The following is a 26,538-nucleotide window of genomic DNA, read 5'->3' as shown; positions in this document are numbered from 1 at the left end:
CGACACACTGTGCGTTCAGAGATGCTCTTCTGCCTACCTTGGTTGTAACGGGTGGCAATTTGAGTCACTGTTGCCTTTCTATCAGCTCGAACCAGTCTGCCCATTCTCCTCTGACCTCTGGCATCAACATGGCATTTCCGGCCACAGAACTGCCGCTCACTGGATTTTTTTTCTTTTTCGGACCATTCTCTGTAAACCCTAGAGATGGTTGTGCGTGAAAATCCCAGTAGATCAGCAGTTTCTGAAATTCTCAGACCAGCCCTTCTGGCACCAACAATCATGCCATGTTCAAAGGCACTCAAATCACCTTTCTTCCCCATACTGATGCTCGGTTTGAACTGCAGGAGATTGTCTTGACCATGTCTACATGCCTAAATGCACTGAGTTGCCGCCATGTGATTGGCTGATTAGAAATTAAGTCTTAACACACAGTTGGACAGGTGTACCTAATAAAGTGGCCAGTGAGTGTATATATATATATATAAACAACGACAAAGCAAAGTCCAGCAATAACGTGAGCAATCCAGGGTGCTGTTAAAAATTTTTTTCTTTTTATTCATAAATCCATTAAAATGCAATGGTCCAAGCAGTTCAAAACAGCAATAACGCAGGAAAGTCGTGCAGATGGACTTTAGCCTTGAGATTGCTCATGCTTCCTCACAATTTGGTTTCTCAAGTCCTCAGACAGTTCTTTGGTCTTCTTTCTTTTCTCCATGCTCAATGTGGTACACACAAGGACACAGGACAGAGGTTGAGTCAACTTTAATCCATGTCAACTGGCTGCAAGTGTGATTTAGTTATTGCCAACACCTGTTAGGTGCCACAGGTAAGTTACAGGTGCTGTTAATTACACAAATTAGAGAAGCATCACATGATTTTTCGAACAGTGCCAATACTTTTGTCCACCCTCTTTTTTATGTTTGGTGTGGAATTATATCTAATTTGGCTTTAGGACAATTCTTTTTGTGTTTTTTCATTTAAGACAAATTAAATGAAGATAATAATACCAAAGAATTTGTGTTTGCAATCATTTTCAGGAAGAAACTGAATATTATCTGACAGAATTAAAGGGGTGTCAATACTTTTGGCCACAACTGTGTGTATATACAGTGGGGAAAAAAAGTATTTAGTCAGTCAGCAATAGTGCAAGTTCCACCACTTAAAAAGATGAGAGGCGTCTGTAATTTACATCATAGGTAGACCTCAACTATGGGAGACAAACTGAGAAAAAAAAAATCCAGAAAATCACATTGTCTGTTTTTTTTTTCATTTTATTTGCATATTATGGTGGAAAATAAGTATTTGGTCAGAAACAAAATTTCATCTCAATACTTTGTGATATATCCTTTGTTGGCAATGACAGAGGTCAAACGTATTCTGTAAGTCTTCACAAGGTTGCCACACACTGTTGTTGGTATGTTGGCCCATTCCTCCATGCAGATCTCCTCTAGAGCAGTGATGTTTTTGGCTTTTCGCTTGGCAACACGGACTTTCAACTCCCTCCAAAGGTTTTCTATAGGGTTGAGATCTGGAGACTGGCTAGGCCACTCCAGGACCTTGAAATGCTTCTTACGAAGCCACTCCTTCGTTGCCCTGGTGGTGTGCTTTGGATCATTGTCATGTTGAAAGACCCAGCCACGTTTCATCTTCAATGCCCTTGCTGATGGAAGGAGGTTTGCACTCAAAATCTCACGATACATGGCCCCATTCATTCTTTCATGTACCCGGATCAGTCGTCCTGGCCCCTTTGCAGAGAAACAGCCCCAAAGCATGATGTTTCCACCACCATGCTTTACAGTAGGTATGGTGTTTGATGGATGCAACTCAGTATTCTTTTTCCTCCAAACACGACAAGTTGTGTTTCTACCAAACAGTTACAGTTTGGTTTCATCAGACCATAGGACATTCTCCCAAAACTCCTCTGGATCATCCAAATGCTCTCTAGCAAACTTCAGACGGGCCTGGACATGTACAGGCTTAAGCAGTGGGACACGTCTGGCACTGCAGGATCTGAGTCCATGGTGGCGTAGTGTGTTACTTATGGTAGGCCTTGTTACATTGGTCCCAGCTCTCTGCAGTTCATTCACTAGGTCCCCCCGCGTGGTTCTGGGATTTTTGCTCACCGTTCTTGTGATCATTCTGACCCCACGGGGTGGGATTTTGCGTGGAGCACCAGATCGAGGGAGATTATCAGTGGTCTTGTATGTCTTCCATTTTCTAATTATTGCTCCCACAGTTGATTTCTTCACTCCAAGCTGGTTGGCTATTGCAGATTCGGTCTTCCCAGCCTGGTGCAGGGCTACAATTTTGTTTCTGGTGACCTTTGACAGCTCTTTGGTCTTCACCATAGTGGAGTATGGAGTCAGACTGTTTGAGGGTGTGCACAGGTGTCTTTTTATACTGATAACAAGTTTAAACAGGTGCCATTACTACAGGTAATGAGTGGAGGAAAGAGGAGACTCTTAAAGAAGAAGTTACAGGTCTGTGAGAGCCAGAAATCTTGATTGCTTGTTTCTGACCAAATACTTATTTTCCACCATAATATGCAAATAAAATGAAAAAAAAACAGACAATGTGATTTTCTGGATTTTTTTTTCTCAGTTTGTCTCCCATAGTTGAGGTCTACCTATGATGTAAATTACAGACGCCTCTCATCTTTTTAAGTGGTGGAACTTGCACTATTGCTGACTGACTAAATACTTTTTTTCCCCACTGTATATGTATATATATATATATATATATATATATATACATACACGAACGGTCAAAATTGTTGGTGCCCCTCGTTTAATGACAGAAAAACCCACAATGGTCATGGAAATAACTTGAATAAGACAAAAGTAAGATCAATGTCTGAATTTCATTTGTTAATTTTCATAGATTTTTTATTTATTATTAGATTTGTCAGATTCAAGTTATTTCTGTGACCATTTTGGGTTTTTCAGTCATTAAACGAGAGGTACCAACAATTTTGACCACATGTGTATTTTTTACATTTTACATTGTAGGGCTAAAATAGTAATAAGTAAAAATAAAACATAATATTGATAGAGATTGCTTGTAATGTATACAAATTAAGACTTATAAAATTATGTGTGTTAAATGCGGCATAAAAGGAATCTGTCAGCAGGTTTTTGCTATGTAATCTGAGGACAGCATGAGGTAGGGTTAAAACACAGATTTTAGCGATGTATCACATATCAGGCTGTTCGTTACTTACAGTGAAGGTTTTAGCACAAGGACATTATCACTGCTGTGACTAGCTGGCACGTGAGCACTTGTCAAACTCTGCCTCCTTGTGATAAGCATATCACTGTTAATAGACTATGTACAAACAGTCTGGTGTGGGCGGGGTTAGCTTTCCGAGCTCTGCTTCATCCTACATCTAGGAACTCTGATTGTGTCAGATCTGCTTCACCCAGTAATCTAAGTGATATATAGTTGGATTCAGCTTCTCTTTGCCTACATCAGGCTGCGCTCAGATGAGGTAGCAAACACCTGCTAACAGATTATCTACAAATAGCAGTTTATAAGCACCTACCTCCATTAGGTGACAAGCCAAAAATAAATTTTTTTGCATCTCTGATATTGTTAGGAGAAACTTTTACAAGCTCATTTTGCTTCCAAACTTTGATTTTGTTGGAAAATCCTATGATATTAAAGTGATCGTCAGGCCTCAGGTCCCGCAGAATTGTAAATAAGGCTTCTTTGGTCTACAGGAAAAAAAAAAAAGACATTCAGCTCAACAAAGAAACTTATATATAAGCAGGAGGGGAGGCAATTGGTGCCAACTAATGAAGAAAAATATTACATCACTGTTAGAAGAACAATCCAGCAGTTAGAACTTGTTCAGCGGTCGGGTATAAAACATGTCAGACATTTCTAACTCACTAGGCCACACTTCTGTTAAATCAGAATTAATCCAGGGTAAAGCTTTCCCTTTTTCATGCCAAGGACCTATACACATGGGTGCAAAGTCTCTGGAGCATTCAAAACGATATTCTATTGTAAGCATTTTTATGCTACTTGCTTAAAATGGTCGTGACAATCGCTTCCCTCGACATTCACTAACTGAGGCTCTCCCTGGAATATTACTTGCAGTTTTTTCCCATGCTGATATTCTATATAGTAAAAACAGATGCCATGGTATGGTGTTCACCCAGCAGCAAGCTAAAAACAGAACATGGAAATACACTGCAACGTCACAAGTACGTGCAGCATTTGTGTTTGAATTGTTGGTGCAGATTCCATATTAAATACACTGCAGTATACAGGATGGGAATGGAGTTTACACATCGTATTACAGGTTGTGGAAAAATGATTGGTTGTTTCTATGGTTGGCAATCATACAAGTGCCAGGCTTCATGCAGCCATGTTTCTGTACTCTGTAATTCTGGCTGCAGTCATATCATGAAGGCTTGGTATGCCATATTTACAGAAAGAGCGCTAATGATACCAGCTTGACTTTTGTATTCGTCCAAAAAGAAAAAGCTTGTAAGATAACGAACCATCTCAAGCATGAGAGTTTCTGCAATTATAAACTTTTACGAAATTCCTCATACTTCTGATTAGCGTGCAGGAAGAAGATACAAGATTAGCATATTTTCTACACAGATGAGTGTGGATACAAAGGATGATTTGTGAGACAGAGACTGATGTTCCATAGCTGGACCCATGAACTGTAACCAGCTGTAGATCTTCTTTATCAAGAAAAAGTAATGTGACTCAATCCATCACTGAAATGTCACTTCAATAATTAAGGTCATTGTGTCCAGACAACGTAATGCTTAAGTGGGCTTCCACATCAGCACATCGGTATTTAGTCAGGGTCAGCGCCAGTAGCCGGAGAACCCGGGCAAATAATGGTTGCCATCGGTGCTCATGTTTTCACTGACATCCATCAAACAAATATGACCGATCTGCACATTACATGCATGGAACATGTTCAAGAGCTGAGCCTGCTCCATACAGCTCAGGTGCTGGCTGTCTTATACAGTCTAACTGCTGCAAATTGCACTGGCTCTATCAATCATTACAGCAGCATTTAAGAGGTTAATAATAATAATAATAATTTTATTTCTATAGCACCGACATATTCCGCATCACTTTACATTTTAGAGGGGACTTGTACAGACAATATAAGACATTACTGCATACCAATGAACACATAGATCAATGGATACCAAGAGGAATGAGGGTGCAGCTCCCAAGCATACAATCTATGAGGAAATAGGGGAGGCACGAAAGGTGGATGGTAACAATTGCTTGTATTGTACGGACCAGCCATAATGTAAGAAATCGAGCGTTCATGTAATGCTGTGTGAGCGGGTTATCAGTCAAAATACGTACAGTTGTGGCCAAAAGTATTGACACCCCTGCAATTCTGTCAGATAATACTCAGTTTCTTCCTGAAAATGATTGCAAACACAAATTCTTTGTTATTATTATCTTCATTTAATTTGTCTTAAATGAAAATACACAAAAAGAATTGTCCTAAAGCCAAATTGGATATAATTCCACACCAAACATAAAAAAGAGGGTGGACAAAAGTATTGGCACTGTTCGAAAAATCATGTGATGCTTCTCTAATTTGTGTAATTAACAGCACCTGTAACTTACCTGTGGCACCTAACAGGTGTTGGCAATAACTAAATCACACTTGCAGCCAGTTGACATGGATTAAAGTTGACTCAACCTCTGTCCTGTGTCCTTGTGTGTATCACATTGAGCATAGAGAAAAGAAAGAAGACCAAAGAATTGTCTGAGGACTTGAGAAACCAAATTGAGAGGAAGCATGAGCAATCTCAAGGCTACAAGTCCATCTCCAAAGACCTGAATGTTCCTGTGTCTACCGTGTGCAGTGTCATCAAGAAGTTTAAAGCCCATGGCACTGTGGCTAACCTCCCTAGATGTGGACGGAAAAGAAAAATTGACAAGAGATTTCAACGCAAGATTGTGCGGATGTTGGATAAAGAACCTCGACTAACATCCAAACAAGTTCAAGCTACCCTGCAGTCCGAGGGTACAACAGTGTCAACCCGTACTATCCGTCGGTGTCTGAATGAAAAGGGACTGTATGGTAGGAGACCCAGGAAGACCCCACTTCTTACCCCGAGACATAAAAAAGCCAGGCTGGAGTTTGCCAAAACTTACCTGAAAAAGCCTAAAACGTTTTGGAAGAATGTTCTCTGGTCAGATGAGACAAAAGTAGAGCTTTTTGGGCAAAGGCATCAACATAGAGTTTACAGGAGAAAAAAGGCATTCAAAGAAAAGAACACGGTCCCTACAGTCAAACATGGCAGAGGTTCCCTGATGTTTTGGGGTTGCTTTGCTGCCTCTGGCACTGGACTGCTTGACCGTGTGCATGGCATTATGAAGTCAGAAGACTACCAACAAATTTTGCAGCATAATGTAGGGCCCAGTGTGAGAAAGCTGGGTCTCCCTCAGAGGTCATGGGTCTTCCAGCAGGACAATGACCCAAAACACTTCAAAAAGCAGTAGAAAATGGTTTGAGAAAAAGCAATGGAGACTTCTAAGGTGGCCAGCAATGAGTCCAGACCTGAATCCCATAGAACACCTGTGGAGAGATCTAAAAATGGCAGTTTGGAGAAGGCACCCTTCAAATATCAGGGACCTGGAGCAGTTTGCCAAAGAAGAATGGTCTAAAATTCCAGCAGAGCATTGTAAGAAACTCATTGATGGTTACCGGAAGAGGTTGGTCGCAGTTATTTTGGCTAAAGGTTGTGCAACCAAGTATTAGGCTGAGGGTGCCAATACTTTTGTCTGGCCCATTTTTGGAGTTTTGTGTGAAATGATCAATGTTTTGCTTTTTGCTTCATTCTCTTTTGTGTTTTTTCATTTAAGACCAATTAAATGAAGATAATAATATCAAAGAATTTGTGATTGCAATAATTTTCAGGAAGAAACTGAGTATTATCTGACAGAATTGCAGGGGTGTCAATACTTTTGGCCACAACTGTAAAAGTACAGACACAGAGGGCTATTAAATGCATAAAGTGTGTGAGAACATGATACAAGGATCCTGGTTATGAAGAGAATTTTGACTGGGCAACACAGGGATAGTTAAATAAATGTGTTGGGGCAGTAGGCCAGTCTGAAGAAATGTGTTTTTAGGGTATGCGCCAAACTGTGTGTATTGGGGATTAATTGAATTATCCTGGGTAGTAAGGTTGTAAACAATCAAACATGTCCCCCAGTGGTGTAACTAGAGTCTGATGGGACCCATTACAAAATTTGGAACTGGTCCTGCTCTTGCATGTTGGACAGATATACCGGCCCTTGTAGCATTCTAAATCCTATAAGGACATACAAGTTGCATCGTGGTATATATATTCCCCATCCTGGTATATATGTCCTTTATCCTGGGCTCCATCATGGATTATATATTCCCCATCCTAATATATATGTCCCTCATCCTGGGCTCCATCCCATTATATATAACCTCCATCCTAGTATATATGTCTCTAATCATGGGACCATCCTGGGATATATTTCACCCATCCTGGTATATACCATGTGTCCCTTATCCTGAGGTCCATCTTGGTATAGATATCCCCTATCCTGATGTATGTATGTTCCCAATCCAACTATATGTTTCCCTGTTCTTTAATGCATAGAAAAAAAGCAAGCATTCTTTTCTGAAGACGGCAGATGACTTCAGCATGCAAGCAACTGGAGCGTACGACATCACTGCCATGTGCCCCCAATTACGTGCATGCCGAGGTCAGCTGCTGGCTTCTGATTAGCCGGCAGCATGTGTTCCACTGCACTAACCTATTGGATCACTGTGACGCAATGCACTTCGGCTGAATGTGCATTTAAGGACACATATCCAGTTTAAGTTGTAAACTCTGTTATCATCGTACCCTTATATAATATCATCTATATACTAAACCCCAGTGACAACTACCTTATTGTCAGCTGAATATTAGGCTTTCATCTGTTGTGGTTTATAAATAATATTTTGTATATTTTAAATAGACTGGATAATAAATGTTAACTTAACCCCTTCACCCCCAAGGGTGGTTTGCACGTTCATGACCGGGCCAATTTTTAAAATTCTGACCACTGTCCCTTTATGAGGTAATAACTCTGAAACGCTTCCATGGATCCCGGTGATTCTGACATTGTTTTCTCGTGACATATTGTACTTCATGATATTGGTAAAATTTCATTCATATAACTTACGTTTATTTGTGAAAAAAAAAACAGAAATTTGGTGAAAATTTTGAAAATTTTGCAATTTTCCAACTTTGAATTTTTATGCCCTTAAATCACAGAGATATGGCACACAAAAAACTTAATAAGTAATATTTCCCACATGTTTACTTTACAACAGCACAATTTTGTAACCAAATTTTTTTTGTTGTTAGGAAGTTATAAGGGTTAAAAGTTGACCAGCGATTTCTCATTTTTACAACACCATTTTATTTTTACGGACCACATCACATTTGAAGCCACTTTGAGGGGTCTATATGATAGAAAATACCCAAAAGTGACACCATTCTAAAAACTGCACCCCTCAAGGTGCTCAAAACCACATTCAAGAAGTTTACTAACCCTTCAGGTGCTTCACAGGAATTTTTTGAATATTTAAAAAAAATGAACATTTAACTTTTTTTCACAAAAAAAATAATTCAGGTTCAATTTTTTTATTTTACCAAGGGTAAAAGGAGAAATTGGACTGGAAAAGTTATTGTGCAATTTGTCCTGAGTATGCGGATACCTGATATGTGGGGGGGAACCACTGTTTCGGCGCATGGCAGAGCTCAGAAGGGAAGGAGCGCCGTTTGACTTTTTCAATGCAAAATTGGCTGGAATTCTGATCGGACGCCATGTCACGTTTGGAGAGCCCCTGATGTACCTAAAAAGTGGAAACCCCCACAAGTGACCCCATTTTGGAAACTAGACCCCCCCAAGGAACTTATCTAGATATGTGGTGAGAACTTTTAACCCACAAGGGCTTCACAGAAGTTTATAACGTACAGCGGTACAATTAAAAATCATATTTTTTCCACAAAAATGATCTTTTCACCCCCAATTTTTATTTTCCCAAGGGTAAGAGGACCCTAAAAGTTATTGTGCAATTTGTCCTGAGTACGCTGATACCCCACATGTGGGGGTAAACCACTATTTGGGCGCATGGCAGAGCTCGGAAGGGAAGCAGCGCCATTTGACTTTTTTGGCTGGAATTGAGATCGGACACCATGTCGCGTTTGGAAAGCCCCTGATGTACCAAAACAGTAGAAACCCCCCACAAATGACACCATTTTGGAAACTAGACCCCCCAAGGAATTTATCTAGATGTGTGGTGAGCACTTTGAACTCCCCCAGTGCTTCACAGAAGTTTATAACGCCTGGGCGTGAAAATAAAAAAATCGTATTTTTTCCACAAACATGATTTAGTCCCCATTTTTTTTTAATTTCCCAAGGGTACCAGGAGAAAATGGACCCCAAAAGTTGTTGTCCAATTTGTCCTGAGTTCACTGATACCCCATATGTGGGAGAAAACTACTGTATGGGCCCACATTGGGGCTCGGAAGGGAATTAGTGACGTTTTGGAATGCAGACTTTGATGGAATGGTCTGCGGGTGTCATGTTGCCTTTGGAGAGCCCCTAATGTACCTAAACAGTGGAAACCCCCAACAAATGACACTATTTTGGAAACTAGACCCGCTAAGGAACTTATCTAGGTGTGTGGGGAGCACTTTGAACTCCCCCAGTGCTTCACAGAAGTTTATAACGCCCGGGCGTGAAAATCAAAAAACCTTTTTTTTTCCCCCAATTTTTTATTTTCGTAAGGGCAACAGGAGAAATAGGACCCCAAAAGTTGTTTTGCAATTTGTCCTGAGTAGGCTGATACCCCATATGTGGGGGTAAAACACTGTTTGGGCGCATGGCAGAGCTTGGAAGGGAAGGAGCACCATTTGACTTTTTCAACGCAGAATTCGCTGGAATTGAGATCAGTCGCCATGTTGCATTTGGAGAGCACCTGATGTTCCCAAACAGTGGAAACCCCCCAATTCTAACTCCAACCCTCACCCCAACACATCCCTAACCCTAATCTCAGCCCTAACCCTAGCCCTAACCCTAGCTCCAACCCTAGCCCTAACCCTAACGGGAAAATGGAAATAAATACATTTTTTTAATTATATTATTTTTCCCTAACTAAGGGGATGATAACGGGGGGTTTGATTTACTGTTTATGGCGGTTTTTATTTTTGGCAGCTGTCACACTAAAAGACGCTTTTTATTGTAAAAATAGTTTTTGTATCACCACATATTGAGAGCTATAATTTTTCCGTATTTTGACCCACTGAGTCATGTGAGGTCTTATTTTTTGCGGGACGAGTTGACGTTTTTATTGGTATCATGTTCGGGCACATGACATTTTTTGATCGCTTTTTATTCCGATTTTTGGGATGCAGAATGAACAAAAACCAACGTTTCATGAATTTCTTTTGGGGGGGTGCGTTTACACCGTTCCGCGTGCGGTAAAATTGATAAAGCGGTTTTATTCTTCGGGACAGTACGGTTACAGCGATACCTCATTTATGTAATTTTTTTATGTTTTGGGGCTTTAATGCAATAAAACAATTTTATATAAAAAATTATTTTTGCACCGCTTTATTCTGCGAGCTATAACTTTATTTTTTCTCTGATGATGGTGTTTGGTGACTCATTTTTTGCGGGACAAGATGTCGTTTTCAGCGGTACCATGGATATTTATATGTGTCTTTTTGATCGCGCGTTATTGCACTTTGTTCGGCGGTATGATAATAAATCATAATTTTTTTCTTCGTTTTTTATTTTTATTTTTTAAGGGGTTCGCTAAAGTGGTTAACTAATGGGACAGTTTTATAGGGCGGGTCGTTATGGACGCAGCGATACCAAATATGTGTACTTTGTTTTGTTTTTTTATATCCAAAAAATGAATTTATTAGGAAATATTTTTTTTTTTTTTTAATTTAGCGATTTTTTTTAAAATTATTTTTACACTTTTTTTTGTTTTTACCTTTATTACGTTGTCCCAGGGGGGACATCACTGTCCTGTCACATCACAGATCACATTGCGCTGCTGTGGGGGGCTCAGGGTAGCACGGAGGGAGCCCCCTCCCTGCCGATGATTCCCTTTAACCCCCGGTACACCGCGATTGTGTTTGATCGCGGTGTGCAAGGGGTTAACGTGTCGGGGCGGTCCGTGACCGCCCCTGACACATTGTGCCGGGTGTCAGCTGTGATAATCAGAATCAGCTGACACCAGGCCACGATCAGCGACGCTCACCACGTCGGTGCCGCTGATCGCACTAGACGTACTATCCCGTCCATGGGCATAGGGGCCCGGGTCCCATGGACGGGATAGTACGTCTGATGTCAGAAAGGGGTTTTCCGGGGCTATTTTTTTTTTTTACTATGGGCCTAAGGGCTAGCAGGCAGGTAGTTGCTATCTACCTGTTTATTCTATTCAACAGCAGTTCAGAGCAGTCACAAACCACTATTTCCATCGATTTTGCTCCTTTATGTTAACAGAGCAACTCTTCCTGTTCCAAGCTGCTATGTTAGGGCATGACTGGTGACATCATGCTGATTGACAGCCAAATCCTTGCAGTTCGGCAACTGGGAGCCAGCTGTCAATCAGCATGACATTGTCTGTGACCGCTGTGAGACAACAGAGATTGGCAGTGGGCAGAACGTTAGCAACTATCTGCCTCTTCTTAGGACCATAGCAAAAAAAAAAAAAAGTACTTGATAACCCGGCAATTTGGAGAAGGTGGCGAATTTTTAAATATTTGTTCATTTGTATTATCCTTATCCTTAAAGAAGCGCTCCCTTGGATATTTTTTCTAATTAATTGTATGTATATAGTGACATGTAAAAGTTTGGGCACCCCTGGTCCAAATTACTGTTATTGTGACCAGTTAAGCAAGTTGAAAATGAAATGATCTCTAATGGGTATAAAGTTTAAAGATGAAACATTTCCTTTGCATTTTAGGCAGAATAAATATATTTTAATATTTTCCATTTTTTTAATTTTTTCTAAGCAGCTGCCTAGAACTTTGAAAATGAAAATGTTGGATGCCCACAATGTAAAAGAAGGCTATACGAAGATAGCAAATCAATTTCAAGTTGCTCTTTCTGCATTTCAATATGTAATTAAGAAATAGCAATTAACAAACAGTATAGGTCAAGATAAGTTCTGGAAGACCAAGAAAATTTTCAGTGAGAACTGCTTGTAGGATTACTAGAAAAGGTAAATCAGAACCCCCGTTTGACTGCAAAAGACCTTTAGAAAGATTTAGCAGGCTCTGGATTTGTGGTACATTGTTCAACTTTTCAGAGACACCTGTACAAAAATATGGCCTTCATGAAAGAGTAATCAGAAGAAAACCTATCACGCACTCTCTTCACAAAAATTCAGCATCAGAAGTATGCAAAATAACTTCTAAACAAGCTTGATGCATTTTGGAAACAAATACTGTTGGCCGATGAGGTTAAAATAGAATTCTTTGGCCACAAAGGTATGGCCTTTGGTAAACATAAAGGTATGTGTGGAGAAAAAAGGCATCTTGCCAACCATTAAGTATGGGGGTGGATCAATCATGCTTTTAGTTTGTAGTCAATGACACAGTGAATATTTCACGGCTAGAAGGAAGAATGGATTCAATGAAAGTTCAACAAATTCTTGATGCAAACATAACACCATCTATAAAAAGCTCAAGTTGAAAAGAGGATGGCTTCTACAAATGGATAATGATTCTAAACCCACAATAGACATCCTCAAAAGGCGCAAGCTGAAGGTTTTACAATGGCCCTCACAGTCTCCTGATCTGAACGTCATTGAAAATCTGTGGCTAGACCTCAAAATAGAAGTGCATACAAGACGACCCAGGAATCTCACAGAACTGGAAGAATTTTCCAAGGAAGAATGGATGAATTTCCCTCAAATAAGAATTGAGAAACTATTGTCTGGCTACAAAAAGCATTTACGAGCTGTGATACTTTCAAAAGGAAGTGCTACTAGGTACTAACCATACAGGGTGCCCAAACTTTTGCATAGGCCCATTTTCCTTTTTGCAAGGTTTAAAAAGCAAAAGATGAAAATGAATGAATAAAAAATCTATATATTTCTAAATTATATATATATATATATATATATATATATATATATATATATATATATATATATATATATATATATATACACACACACACACAAACACACACACACACACACACACACACTGGTCAAAAAAATAAAGGGAACACTTAAACAACAGAATATAACTCCAAGTAAATCATGCTCCGTTCCATTGGCCTCAAGGACACCGTTCTCTCCTGGTTCTCCTCCTATCTCTCCGACCGCTCCTTTACTGCATCTTTTGCCGGTTCCTCCTCCTCTCACCTTCCCCTTACTGTTGGGGTCCCCCAAGGATCGGTTCTAGGCCCCCTCCTCTTCTCCTTGTACACTGCCCCTATTGGTCAAACAATCAGTAGATTTGGTTTCCAGTACCATCTCTATGCTGATGACACCCAATTGTACGCTTCTTCTCCTGACATCACACCAGCCTTTCTAGAAAACACCGGCGATTGTCTAAACGCTGTGTCTAATATCATGTCCTCACTATATCTGAAACTGAACCTGTCAAAGACTGAACCCCTGGTGTTTCCTCCCTCTACTAATGTACCTATACCCAACATTGCCATTTCTGTGTGTGGTTCCACTATTACTCCCCAGCAACAGGCCCGCTGTCTTGGGGTCATACTTGATTCCGAGCTTTCCTTTGCCCCCCACATTCGATCACTGGCTCGCTCTTGTCATCTGCACCTCAAAAACATTTCTAGAATTCGACCTTTTCTTACTTTTGACTCTGCAAAAACTCTTACTGTTTCTCTTATTCATTCTCGTCTCGACTATTGTAACAATCTTCTAATCGGTCTCCCTCTTACCAAACTCTCCCCTCTCCAATCTGTCTTGAATGCTGCAGCCAGGATCATATTCCTCACCAATCGTTACACCGATGCCTCTACCTTGTGCCAGTCATTACACTGGCTACCCATCCACTCCAGAATTCAGTATAAAGTTATTACCCTCACCCACAAAGCCCTCCATGGCTCAGCACCACCCTACATCTCCTCCCTTGTTTCAGTATACCACCCTACCCGCGCCCTCCGTTCTGCTGATGACCTGAGGTTAGTATCCTCAATAGTCAGAACCTCCCACTCCCGTCTCCAAGACTTTACACGTGCTGCGCCAATTCTTTGGAATGCACTTCCCAGGTCAATACGACTAGTCCCCAATCCCCACAATTTTAAGCGTGCCCTAAAAACGCATTTATTCAGACTGGCCTATCGCCTCAACACATTAACCTAATCTATCCATGTGTGGCACAGCCAAAAGTTTTACCATAACCAGATTTTCCGCATCATGTTCCCACATGCTTTATGCATCCATTAGCCCTCTGTGTCTGTACTGTCACACACTTAACATTATGGCTGGTCCATACAATCAGGGCAACTGTTACCACCCACCTTTCGTGTCTACCTCTTTCCTCATAGACTGTAAGCTTGCGACCAGGGCCCTCTTTCCTCTTGGTATTTGTTATAATCTACTGTATGTGATTGTTATGCTGTAATGTCTATTGTCTGTACAAATCCCCTCTGAAATGTAAAGTGCTGCGGAATATGTCGGCGCTATAAAAATAAAAATTATTATTATTATTATTATTATTATTATTAAATCAAACTTCTATGAAATTAAACTGTCCACTTAGGAAGCCACACTGATTGACAATCAATGTTGCATGCTGTTGTGCAAATGGAATACACAACAGATGGAAATTATTGGCAATTATCAAGACACCCTCAATAAAGGAGTGGTTCTGCAGGTGGGGACCACATCTCAGTACCAATGCTTTCTGGCTGATGTTTTGGTCAGTCACTTTTGAATGTTGGTTGTGCTTTCACACTCGTGGTAGCATGAGACGGACTCTACAACCCACACAAGTGGCTCAGGTAGTGCAGCTTATCCAGGATGGCACATCAATGCGAGCCAGAAGGTTTGCTGTGTCTGTCAGCGTAGTGTCCAGAGGCTGGAGGCACTACCAGGAGACAGGCTAGTATAAATCTGCTCAGAAAATGTACTGCGATACATAAATTCTGCTGAACCCAAGCAAAGAAACATTTGTAATAAAACCCTTTTGCAAAAAATGCTTTTCAGTCAAAAAATTCATGCATGTCTATTTCCTTAAATTAAAACAATCTGCACCTTAGAGCTACACCAAAAGACAATACCAGTTAGTCCTCATTAGGTTGATCCTATAACAAATCGGGGGTCATAACATGTCATTCCTGAGATTTCCACCACACAGAATCTTCCACACTGTACTTGCACCTGTGCCAGTGTAGAATTGCAGGTACGCAGGATGCAGTGACGAGCAGGTGGCAGAGCAAGAGTTAAAGGATTTATTACAGGGGATACTCCAAGCAGGGAAGTAAGACTTATGAGGGGAGCAATACTGAGTATTGTGTCAGGGTAAGAACAATGGTTTATGAAACAGGTAAACTTATCAGTCTGATGGTTTCCAGGCTGTGGAAGCTTGAAATCCCACAGCGGCGCCGCAAGTGACGCGTGAAGTCTCTGGCTTGATCCTGAAGAAAGTTGAGGCACTGTCTCCTGATGGAAGCGGCGTATCCTGGCTCTCCTAGGCGAGACCCTGTGTTCCCGGGGCGACGTCCATGGTGTGAAGCAGTCTGTGGTACCGCCAGAGTGTGACTCAGTTCAGTGGCGGAGGTGAAAGTACCCAGCTTTGTATGATTCACGGGGTCAGACCCAGGCCGCGAGACCGCGACAATCAGTGGAACGGTGCGGGACGAACACTCGGTGACAGGGGTCAGCGGGCTCACAGATTTACATTGCTCACAGTCAATGTGCGCGTGTGCCGGGGGGCTGCAGCACGGGCCTAAACTTTTGCATTTCTCCACGGAGAGTGAATCAACCTTCTCCTGCTGTGCACTCTGTCTTCCCACCAAGTCACCTGCGCCCTATAATTGAGTGCAAAGGTCTGTCCGGGTCAGAAAGCTTAGCTCCCTGCAACAATGGTGACAGCCCTGATAGTTCCGGAACCAACACGAGAGAGGTATCACCGGCCTGGTCCATCTTCCTACACTCTCCCTCTTCTTTTGCTCGCCATTCCATGGGTGAGTGTTCTTGTAAAACGCGTTGGCAGTCTTTTTCCTGGACAGTTTGCCAAACAAATTGGTCTTGATTGTATCGATTGGGGGGTATTCCGGCTGTTGTTCACTCGGAGCGCCGTAAGTCAGAAGGAGTATTTGAGTCAACTTGAGTGGTCGAGTCAGGTTGCATAGGTGAGGGTAGTAGCGTGTCCATTTCCACTGGAGCAGACTCCTCGGGAACCTCAGGTACTTGTTCCTCCTGTGGGTCTTCGGGTGGCCTTTCAGGAGCATCTTGCACCTCTTCCACTTGATCAGGATCCTTTGACAGATAGGGCAAAAGCATATTCTGGTGTACTATCCGAGTGGCAGAGTTCTCTTCCCCTTCAGGCTGAATTTCGTAAACGGGCCCTTCAGCATTGATTCGCCATTTTACCCGATATGGATTTCTCTCCCACCGGTTCTCTAATTTGTCTCGAGGATGTTTTTCTCGTACTAGTACACGGTCCACAGCATGGAGATCTGTCCCCCTCAGCGGAGTTCTTTCTGCATGCTCCAGTTCCTGGAATCTGGTGTGCACCAGACGATGCAAAGTCTGTAAACGATGGCAGTGTTCTCAAACCCAGGTGGACACCCCTGTCCGTGGGTAGTCCTCTTCTGGATCCAGCTCTAGTTCAGTGATTTCTTTCCCTGAACAACCAAATAGCAAGGTATGCGGCGTGTAATCAGTAGTTCTATGTGTGTGGTTGTGGTACACCCATACTAACTCAGCTACAAACTCGGGCCATCGGGATTCTGGTCTTCTTCCAGTGTTCGTAGCATTTGAATTAGGGTGCAGTTGAACCGTTCACAGGCTCCAGTTCCCTGAGAATGATACGGCGTTGTACAAGACTTCTCGATCTGATACAGGCGATTTAATTCTTCCATCACTTTCCCTAGAAAACATGCCCCCTTGTCAGAATGAATTCTCTTTGAGCAGCTGTATACTTGAATGAAATTCTTACAGATGGCATGCGCGGCAGATTTAGCAGTCTGTTCACGTGTTGGGGTCACGACAGCGAACTTAGTGATGTGGTCCGTCATTACTAGACAATGCTCTTATCCTGGATGAGCTGGCCCAATAGTCAGGTAGTCTATCATTGGTACCTCCAGAAGAGCAGAAGTCACGATGGTTTGTGCAGGAGCTCTCTGCTCTGGTGGTTTTGCCAACTCACAACTCCTGCATAGTCTACAGGTCTCTTCCACTACGGCCTTCAGTTGAGGATGATAAACTAATTGCTGTAACCACTGGAATGTTTTCTCTTGGCCAAAGTGTGCTCCCTTTACATGCGCCTCTGTGGCAACCTTAGATAACATCGTCTCCGGAATTACCACCTGCCAGATGGCACCCAGTTGTCATTGTAGATGGGTCTTCTGAAAAGCAGTCCATTTCTCATTTGGAGTCTTTCCCATTGTCGAAAAATCCGCAGAGTTTCTGGGGTTAGGGCATTTCTTTCTCCTTGACTGGGAAGTGGCTTAGACATCACCCACTCTCTTAGTTGGGAAAGCTCCCCATCTTCCTGCTGTAACTGAACCCATTCATCACGGGATCGTCTCATGACACCCTCCCGGGCCAACATTTGCACCTGTTCCTGCGTAGCTACCACCATCCTGGCAGAATCTTGGAACTCTCCTCATCTTTTAATTATTCATCTCTGTTTTGCCCAGGTTGCCCATGTTTCACCCTGGATAAGGCGTCAGCAAGAGTATTCTCAGCCCCTCCTCTGTGCTCCAGAGCTCCTAGTTTCGCATTTTCCAAATGAGCCAAAGGGTTGTTATCAGTACGCACCTGTACTTCAGATCCTGATAGGTATTCTACAAGCTTATCCATCATAGCCCACACCAATGCCAGCAGTTCTAGTGTGAAGGAACTGTAATTGTTGGGATTTCGTTCGGAATCATGAAGGGACCAACTCACATAAGCAATCACCTTCTCTCTCCCGTCCTGCATCTTCAACAACACAGCCCCAAGTCCATGCAAGCTTCCATCGGTGTAGAGAATGAATGGTTGAGAGAAGTCCGCATAAGCCAACACAGGTGCTTCTGGCAACGCCTTTTTTAGATCTTGAAATGGCTTTTCTTGCCGTTCTTTCCATCAAATAGTCCGGTTCTTGGCGCCTGAGTGTACTCCCTTTAAAAGTTCTAGCAGAGAGTTCACTATGCGGGTAAAGTTCTTCACAAAACGCCGAAAATACCCGGTCAGTCCCAAGAACGCTCTGACATCTTTCACTGTTGTTGGGGTAGGCCAATCCTGCACTGCAGCAATTTTCTCCTGGGACAGTTTCACCCCTTCAGCAAAAACGACGTGACTCAGGTACTCAATTTGAGTGCAAAACAGATGACATTTCTGAGGCTTCACTTTTAGGCCGTGTCTTTGAAGGCGACTCAACACCTGTTCCAATCTTTGTAGATGGTCCTCAAATGAAGCGGTATAAACTATTATGTCATCTAAATAGATGTGCATGGCTTGAAAGTTTAAATCACCTAAACACCTCTCCATCAACCGTTGAAATGTTCCAGGGGCATTGGCCAAACCGAACGGCATCCGGTTGAATTCATACAGTCCCATAGGAAGGATAAAGGCTGTATTTGCCCGGTCCTGTTCTGACATCGGTACTTGCCAGTAGCCGCTACCTAGATCCTACGATGAAAAGAATTTGGCATTTCCTAGTGCAGACAAGGATTATTCAATCCTGGGTAATGGATAGGAATCTTGCACAGTGCAAGCGCTGAGTTTACGATAGTCTACACAAAAACGCAGTGCGCCATCCTTCTTTCGTACTGTGCAGCTGAAATTATCCTCATGGCGTGCAAACATATCCTGATATCACCCCAGTAGAGATTCCACCTGCTGGATCTGTAGCAGAGTAAGGTCTGTCAGCTCTTCCCGCATCTGCTCCAATATACGACGCCCTTCTCGGACATGCTGGGGTTCTGGTGTCAGATGTATCCACAGCCACGGTCCAAGGATCTCTTTGCTTTACCATCAACTGCATGACCTGAGGTGGTATCACTTCTTTTGGCATGCCCATAATTCGAGCCACTTCACTTCTGTAGAAAGCATGATGTTACCTTCTCCTAAGTTGACACAGTGTACTGAGTCCATCCTGTCACGTACAATGACCAGCGTTCGCGCCACAAGGAGCACTGGGGGTTGCTGTTCCATAGTAGCTGGTTCGATTTGAATCTCAACTCCTTCTAGAGGGGTACAGGCCCGTACAGGCAGAGTAAGCACAGTCTGTCCTGGTAGCAAAACGAGTTTAGCAGAGGCTGGGATAATCACTTTTCCCAACTATCCTCCATCACTGGATGACTCCTGAGCTTGAGCCACGCCGATTAACTGTTGGAACACTCTTCTCTGAGGAGTGTGCAGGCTCCACTGCTTCAGGGTTACGTCTGAGGGTTCATTGATGAGGAGACTCCCGAACTCATTCATCCCCAGGGTGACAGAAAGTCAGTTACCTGCTTCTCCACTGGTCAACACCACTCCCTTCCGACTCAGATCTTTGCTACAGATGGTTATTTGCATCCAGACCACCCCTGCGACTGCGATAGGCAAGTGATTGTCAGCTGTCAACTTTATCTCGAGCCCCACTCAGGCCACATTGCTTCAGGATAGTGTCGCTGAAAGTAAGTTTCAGGCATCGTAGTCACCTGCGAACCAGTATCCACCAGACAACGTACTGCTCGACTGTCCAGTTCGTCCCAGATGAGAGGGCATGTAGAGACTAGATTCGTTGGACTTCTGTTACTCCTTCATGACTGTTCAGGCTCCGGGCGGCATCCCCCAAGCTCGAGCCCTCTAGTTTAACGGACGACGTTGAAGGGGCCTACCCCGTCGTGGACACACAATGGTTTAGGAAACAGTTAAACTTATTAGTCTGATGGTTTCCGGGCTGTTGAAGCTTGAAATCCTAAGGTGGCACCACAAGTGACGCGTGAAGTCTCTGGCCTGATCCTGAAGAAAGTTGAGGCCCTGTCTCCTGACGGAAGCAGCGCATCCTGGCTCTCCTAGGCGAGATCCTGTGTTCCCAGGCAATGTCCATGGTGTGAAGCAGTCGGTGGTACCGCTGGGGTGTGACTCAGTTCAGTGGCGGAGGTGGAGGTGAAACTACCCGGCTCTGTATGATTCATCAGGTCAGACCCAGGAGGGATGCGCCGGCTCACAGATTTACGTTGCTCACAGTCAATGTGCGCGTGGGCTGGGGAGCTGCAGCGCGGGCCTAAACTTTCGCGTTCCTCCACGGAGAGTGAATCAACCTTCACCTGCTGCATGCTCTGTCTTCCTGCCAAGTCACCTGCTTTCCCGCGCACGGTCCCTTTTATCCCCGATACGCCCCCTATAGTTGAGTGCAAAGGTCTGTCCGGGTCAAAAAGCTTCCCCCCCTGCAACAATGGTGACAGCCTTGATAGTTCCAGAACCAACGCGAGAGAGGTACCACCGACCCGGTCGATCTTCCTACACCTGTATTATGATACCATTGATTTCATGTACATGGAAAATAAAACAGGTTAACAATGTAGGTCGCATGTTATAACGTCACTGTAGTTTGAAGAGGAGTCTACAAAGTCATGCATAATTATAGTAGCGGCATAAAGACATAAAAGAATACATTGATAGTCTGTTGATCTGCATTCCTATGGAAGACAGTAATAGACCGCAGGTCAAGACAAGAAAGAGCACAGCCAGGGAATGCCAGGTGTACTGGGATATATTCAGGAGAACAATACTCTCTCCTGCCCGTGCCTCCTGGTTATTTTTATGCCTCACTGCAACCTTAACAGCATCCTTGTGTGTGAATTAAGTACATGTTTTCAGTGGCTCTGAGAATTGCTTGGTGTTGAAATTAGCATTACTGTTTGCTCAGCAGCAGCCATGGAGTTTCTTTGGCACAGCTCACAGTAGTTCCCATTGGAAAGCAGCCATTTGTTTATTACAGAGCGCCAGTCTTCTGCCAGCTATCCTGCACTACCAAGGAATGCTTTCTCAGTGTCAAGGCCTGTGTTTCTTATCCAGCTCTGGAGGACTCTGCATGTACAGAAAAATGTAAGATTGCATTTTTTTTTGGCTGAAGATTGCATAAACTATAGATTATAACATAAGGCAGGAAAATATTGAGGGTTTGATGGCTACCAACATTGATTAATTTGTCATTTAAAGAGTAACCTTTGTTTAAAAATACACATAAAAATAAGCAACTTTGTAAGACTTCATCAGAGAAATATGTTTTTTTCTCCTCCTAGACTGATAATTCATTTTCAAAATTCTCAATTCCCAGGCAATATCTGTATTCGGTCAAGACAGACTGTTACATTACTGAGATAGGAAGTGGCATTTGGTGCTGATAAGATTCTATGTAGATGGGAGGAGAGAAGGAAGGAACTAGAGATTGAGTTCCTCCCTATTTCACCCTTCTACATAGAATTTTACAAAAAAAACAACTGTCATCTTTTAGGACGCCTGTGAAAAAAGAATTTCAAGAATGAATGGTTCAGTACAGGAGGAGAAAGAAGCAGATTTATCTGAAAACATATGTTAAAAAGTTTCTTATTTTCATGTGCACTATTGATTTAGTAAATAAAAATTAAAACAATAATTACTCTTTAACACCTTCACCCCAAAGCCTGTTTTCACCTTCCTGACCAGGCCAATTTTTACAATCATGACCACTCTCACTTTATAAGGTTATAGCTCTGGAATGCTTCAATGGATCCCACTGACTCTGAGAATGTTTTCTCGTTACATACTGTACTTTATGATAGTGGTAAAATTTCTTTGATATGACTTGCGTTTATTTATGAAAATGACAAAAATTTGGTGAAAAATTCGCAATTTACATTTTTATGCCCTTAGATCAGAGAGTTATATCGCACAAAATAGTTAATAAATAACATTTTCCACATGTCTACTTTACCTCAGCACAATTTTTGAAACATTATTATTTTAGTTAGGAAGTTATAAGTGTTAAAAGTTGACCAGCGATTTCTCATTTTTATAACAAAATTTGCCAAACCATTTTTTTTAGTGAACACCTCACATTTGAAGTGATATTGAGGGGTCTAAATGATAGAAAATACAAAAAGTGACACCATTCTAAAAACTGCACATTTCAAGGTGCTCAAAACCACATTCGAGAAGTTTATTAACCCTTCAGGTGCTTCACAGGAACTTTTGGAATGTGGAAGGAAAAAATAAACATTTACTTTTCTTCAACAAAAAATTTTCTTTAGACCTACTTTTATTTTCTTTCGTAAAGGTAACAGTAGAAAATGGACCATATAATTTGCTGTGCAATTTCTCCTGAGCGTGTCGATACCCCATATGTGGAGGAAATCTACTGTTTGGGCACACGACAGGGCTCAGAAGGGAAGGAGTGCCATTTCACTTTTTGAATGTAAAATTTGCTGGCATAATTATTATTATTTATTTATATAGCACCATTGATTCCATGGTGCTGTACATGAGAAAGGGTTACATACAAACTACAGATATCACTTACAGTAAACAAACTAACAATGACAGACTGATACAGAGGGGAGAGAGGATCCTGCCCTTTCAGGCTTACATGCTACAGGATGGTGGGGAAGGAGACAGTAGGTTGGTGGGTTGCAGCAGTTCCAGTGTTGGTTGAGGTGATATCATCGGTAGTGGTGAGAGAGAAGGAGGTAGCGGGGTCATTGCAGGCTGTAGGCTTTCTTGAAGAGGTGGGTTTTAAGGTTCCATCTGAAGGATCCAAATGTGGTTGATAGTCGGACTTGTTGGGGCAAAAAATTCCAGAGAATAGGGGCTATTCGGGAGAAGTCTTGGAGGCGGTTGGGTGAGGAGCGAATAAGTGTGGAGGAGAGAAGGAGGTCTTGGGAGGACCGGAGATTACATGAGGGAAGGTATCGGGAGATTAGTTCAGAGACATATGGGGGAGACAGGTTATAGATGGCCTTGTAGGTCAGTATTAGTAATTTGAACTGGATACGCTGAGGGAATGGGAGCCAGTGAAGAGATTTGCGGAGGAGTGGCGAGGAGAGAGATGAATTAGTCAGGCGGCAGAGTTAATGATGGACTGGAGAGGTGCGAGGGTGTTAGCAGGGAGACCACAGAAAAGGATGTTGCAGTAGACGAGGCGGGAGATGATGAGGGCATATAAAAGAATTTTAGTAGATTGAGGGTTGAGGAAAGGACGGATTCTGGAAATATTTTTGAGCTGGAGGCGACAGGAGGTAGAAAGAGCTTGGATGTGCGGTTTGAAGGACAGGGTAGAGTCAAAGGTTACTCCGAGGCAGCAGACTTCCGATACTGGGGAAAGTGTGATGTCATTAATTGTTATAGCTAGGTCGGGTAAAGAAGATCTGTGAGATGAAGGAAAGATGATGAGTTCAGATTTGTCCACATTGAACTTGAGGAAGCGAGAGGAGAAGGAGGATTCGGCTGATAGACACTCTGGGATTCTGGACAGCAGAGAGGTGACGTCTGGGCTAGAGAGGTAGATCTGAGTGTCATCAGCATAAAGGTGGTAGTGGAATCCGTGGGACTTTATGAGTTGCCCCAGACCAAGTGTATAGATTGAGAAGTGTAGGGGTCCTAAAACAGAACCTTGGGGGACTCCAACAGAGAGAGGGTGGGATGAGGATGTGGTGTGGGAGCCCCAGATGTACCTAAACAGTGGAAACCCCCAACAAGTGACACCATTTTGGAAACTAGACCCCTTTGGGAACTTATCTAGATATGTATTGATCCCCTTGAACCCACAGGTTATAACATAGAGCCGTGAAAATAAAAAAAAAATCAAATTTTTCCCAGATAAATTTTTTTAGCTCCAAATTTTACATTTTCATAAGGGTAACAGTAGAAATTGTTCCATAAAATATGTTGTTCAATTTCTGCTGAGTACACAGATACCCCATAGGTGGGGGAAACCACCTGTTTGGGCGCCATATTACCTGGCAGATCTTGCTGCACTTGTTTTAGGGTGCCGTGTTATATTGGCAGAGCCCCTGAGGTGCCTTAGCAGCAGAATCCCACATAAGTGACCCTATTTTACAGACTAAATCTCTCAATGAATTTATCTAAGGGTGCAGTGACTATATTGACACTATAGGTGTGTCACAGACTTTTATACCATTGGGCAGTGAAGATAAAAATAATTTAAATTTTTACCACCAAGATTCTGTGTTAGCCCCAAGCTTTACATTTTCATACTGGGAAATGGGTAAAAATGGCACCAGAATTTGTCCCACAATTTCTACTGAACATGGCAATACCCCATTTGTGGCTGTACAGTACTACTTAGGCTCGGGAGGGACAGAGCGCTATTTGCCTCCTGGAACACAGATTTTCCAAGATTAGTTTGCAGATTCCATATAAAAGTGCTAGAAAAGCAGATTCCCCCCTCAAGGGACCGCATTTTGGAAATTAAACTCTTTGGGAACTTAACTACAGATGTAGTGACGATTTTGACTCCATGGGTGTTTTCTAGAAACAAGCAGCAGTGGATGTTGCCGAGTGAAAATTGCAAACTGGCGTTATAGTGACCAGTACATTGTAATGCCAGCTCATGCTTCTGGAAACATGCACTTGTAAATTAGGCAGGCTCTCATCACTACAGAAATGCCAAACATGTGGGCGCTAAATGTGGCATACTGGGGCTCAGAAGGGAGGGGGAGGCATTTGGATTTGGGAGCGGAGAATTTGCTGAATTTCTTTTGGCAGGTGAGGAGCCATTTTGCTTTTCCAGACTTTGCACTACCAGTAACGTGGAAGTCCGCTATATTTCCGTTAACAGATGACGGACCTGAGTGAGTGTTTGTTTTTTTTGTGGGATGAGTTGAAGCTTTTATTGGAAACATTTTACATAACATTTGGGATTAAATTTATCCGGCGCTCTACGCTGAGCACTTACGTCAGGGTTTCCATATAAATCTCCAATCCATCTAAATCTCCGAGTGACATGACAAACGAAACCCCCAATGGAACCGTTCACTATAATGAGGCTAATATTGCTTTAAATCAATTTTTTCAATAAAAATTGTATTTTTGGATATATAAATAACTAGCTGAAGAGCCCGGCGCTGCCCAGGCATAGTAACTAACTACGGTTAGTTATAACAAATTATAATGGTTATATCTTTATATATAAAGCTGAGTGTATAGCCCCACCCACTCCGCATAGCCACATTCACTATAATATCCCACATCATCCCGTCAGCCAGAGCTACCGGACTACTACCCCTAATATCCTACATCATCCCGTCAAAGCCAGTAAAAGTAGAATAGTGAAATTGCACAGAAACATGGTTCACTAAGATCCCAGGTTTTCTACTGATCAGGCTGATATTCTCACTTATCTGCCACCATAAATATCACAGTCATGCTTTTCACCAATGGACAGGCACAAACCTTATACATTAGTACAGTAGAGAAACCTTCACACACACATTTTCATGCACCGTCAACTTGTAATTTGTCCGACTGAGTTGCTCATGGATGTACAGCATCTGTATGCAGTATAGTATCATATTTAATGGGTTGTTATGGGAAAAGCATTACTTGTTATATGGGTATATTCAGGTGAATTATAGGGAAGTAGCACTTTAAAAAAAACTCACAGCATCAGAGCACAGTAACACATCAATAATGCATAAAAGTGTCTGTGAGAAAATATTAAACCCACATGACATTTAATATGTGCACTTTCCTACATTCATGTGTGTCACTTAATGATACCACACGGAAGGAGGGATTCATTTCTGTCATGTGCTCTGTGCTCCTTTCTGGGGGGCAGACAATGGCTGGGAGCTTATGTTCCTGGGGATGCTAGATTTCTCCCACAATGTCAGTGTCTGCTGAGGTGTTGTCAAGTGGGAAAATTTGCTCATAGCAACCAATCACAGCTCAACTACTTTTAACCAGCTCTGGTGAAATGAAAGATGCTTAGTGACACCCCTGCAATTCTGTCAGATAATACTCAGTTTCTTCCTGAAAATGATTGCAAACACAAATTCTTTGGTATTATTATCTTCATTTAATTTGTCTTAAATGAAAAAACACAAAAAGAATTGTCCTAAAGCCAAATTGGATATAATTCCACACCAAACATAAAAAAGACGGTGGACAAAAGTATTGGCACTGTTCGAAAAATCATGTGATGCTTCTCTAATTTGAGTAATTAACAGCACCTGTAACTTACCTGTGGCACCTAACAGGTGTTGGCAATTACTAAATCACACTTGCAGACAGTTGACATGGATTAAACTTGACTCAACCTCTGTCCTGTGTCCTTGTGTGTACCACATTGAGCATGGAGAAAAGAAAGA

General features: G+C 42.3%; 1 protein-coding gene across 1 annotated transcript in view; it reads right to left on the bottom strand.

Annotated features, from left to right (window-relative positions):
* Positions 1–26,538, bottom strand: part of ITIH5 (inter-alpha-trypsin inhibitor heavy chain 5) — a 190,898-nt gene that overhangs the window by 24,601 nt on the left and 139,759 nt on the right. The window contains exon 8 of the mRNA XM_073589035.1: positions 3,542–3,713. Coding sequence (XP_073445136.1) covers positions 3,542–3,713 — 172 coding nt within the window. The remainder of the gene's footprint in view (positions 1–3,541; positions 3,714–26,538) is intronic.

Source organism: Dendrobates tinctorius, unplaced genomic scaffold (genome assembly GCF_039654945.1).
Source record: "Dendrobates tinctorius isolate UK_male_01 unplaced genomic scaffold, ASM3965494v1 ptg000105l, whole genome shotgun sequence".
In the NCBI taxonomy this organism is placed as follows: Eukaryota; Metazoa; Chordata; class Amphibia; order Anura; family Dendrobatidae; genus Dendrobates; species Dendrobates tinctorius.
The sequence above is the reverse complement of the archived record's forward strand: the minus strand, read 5'-3'. Positions and strand labels throughout refer to the sequence as shown.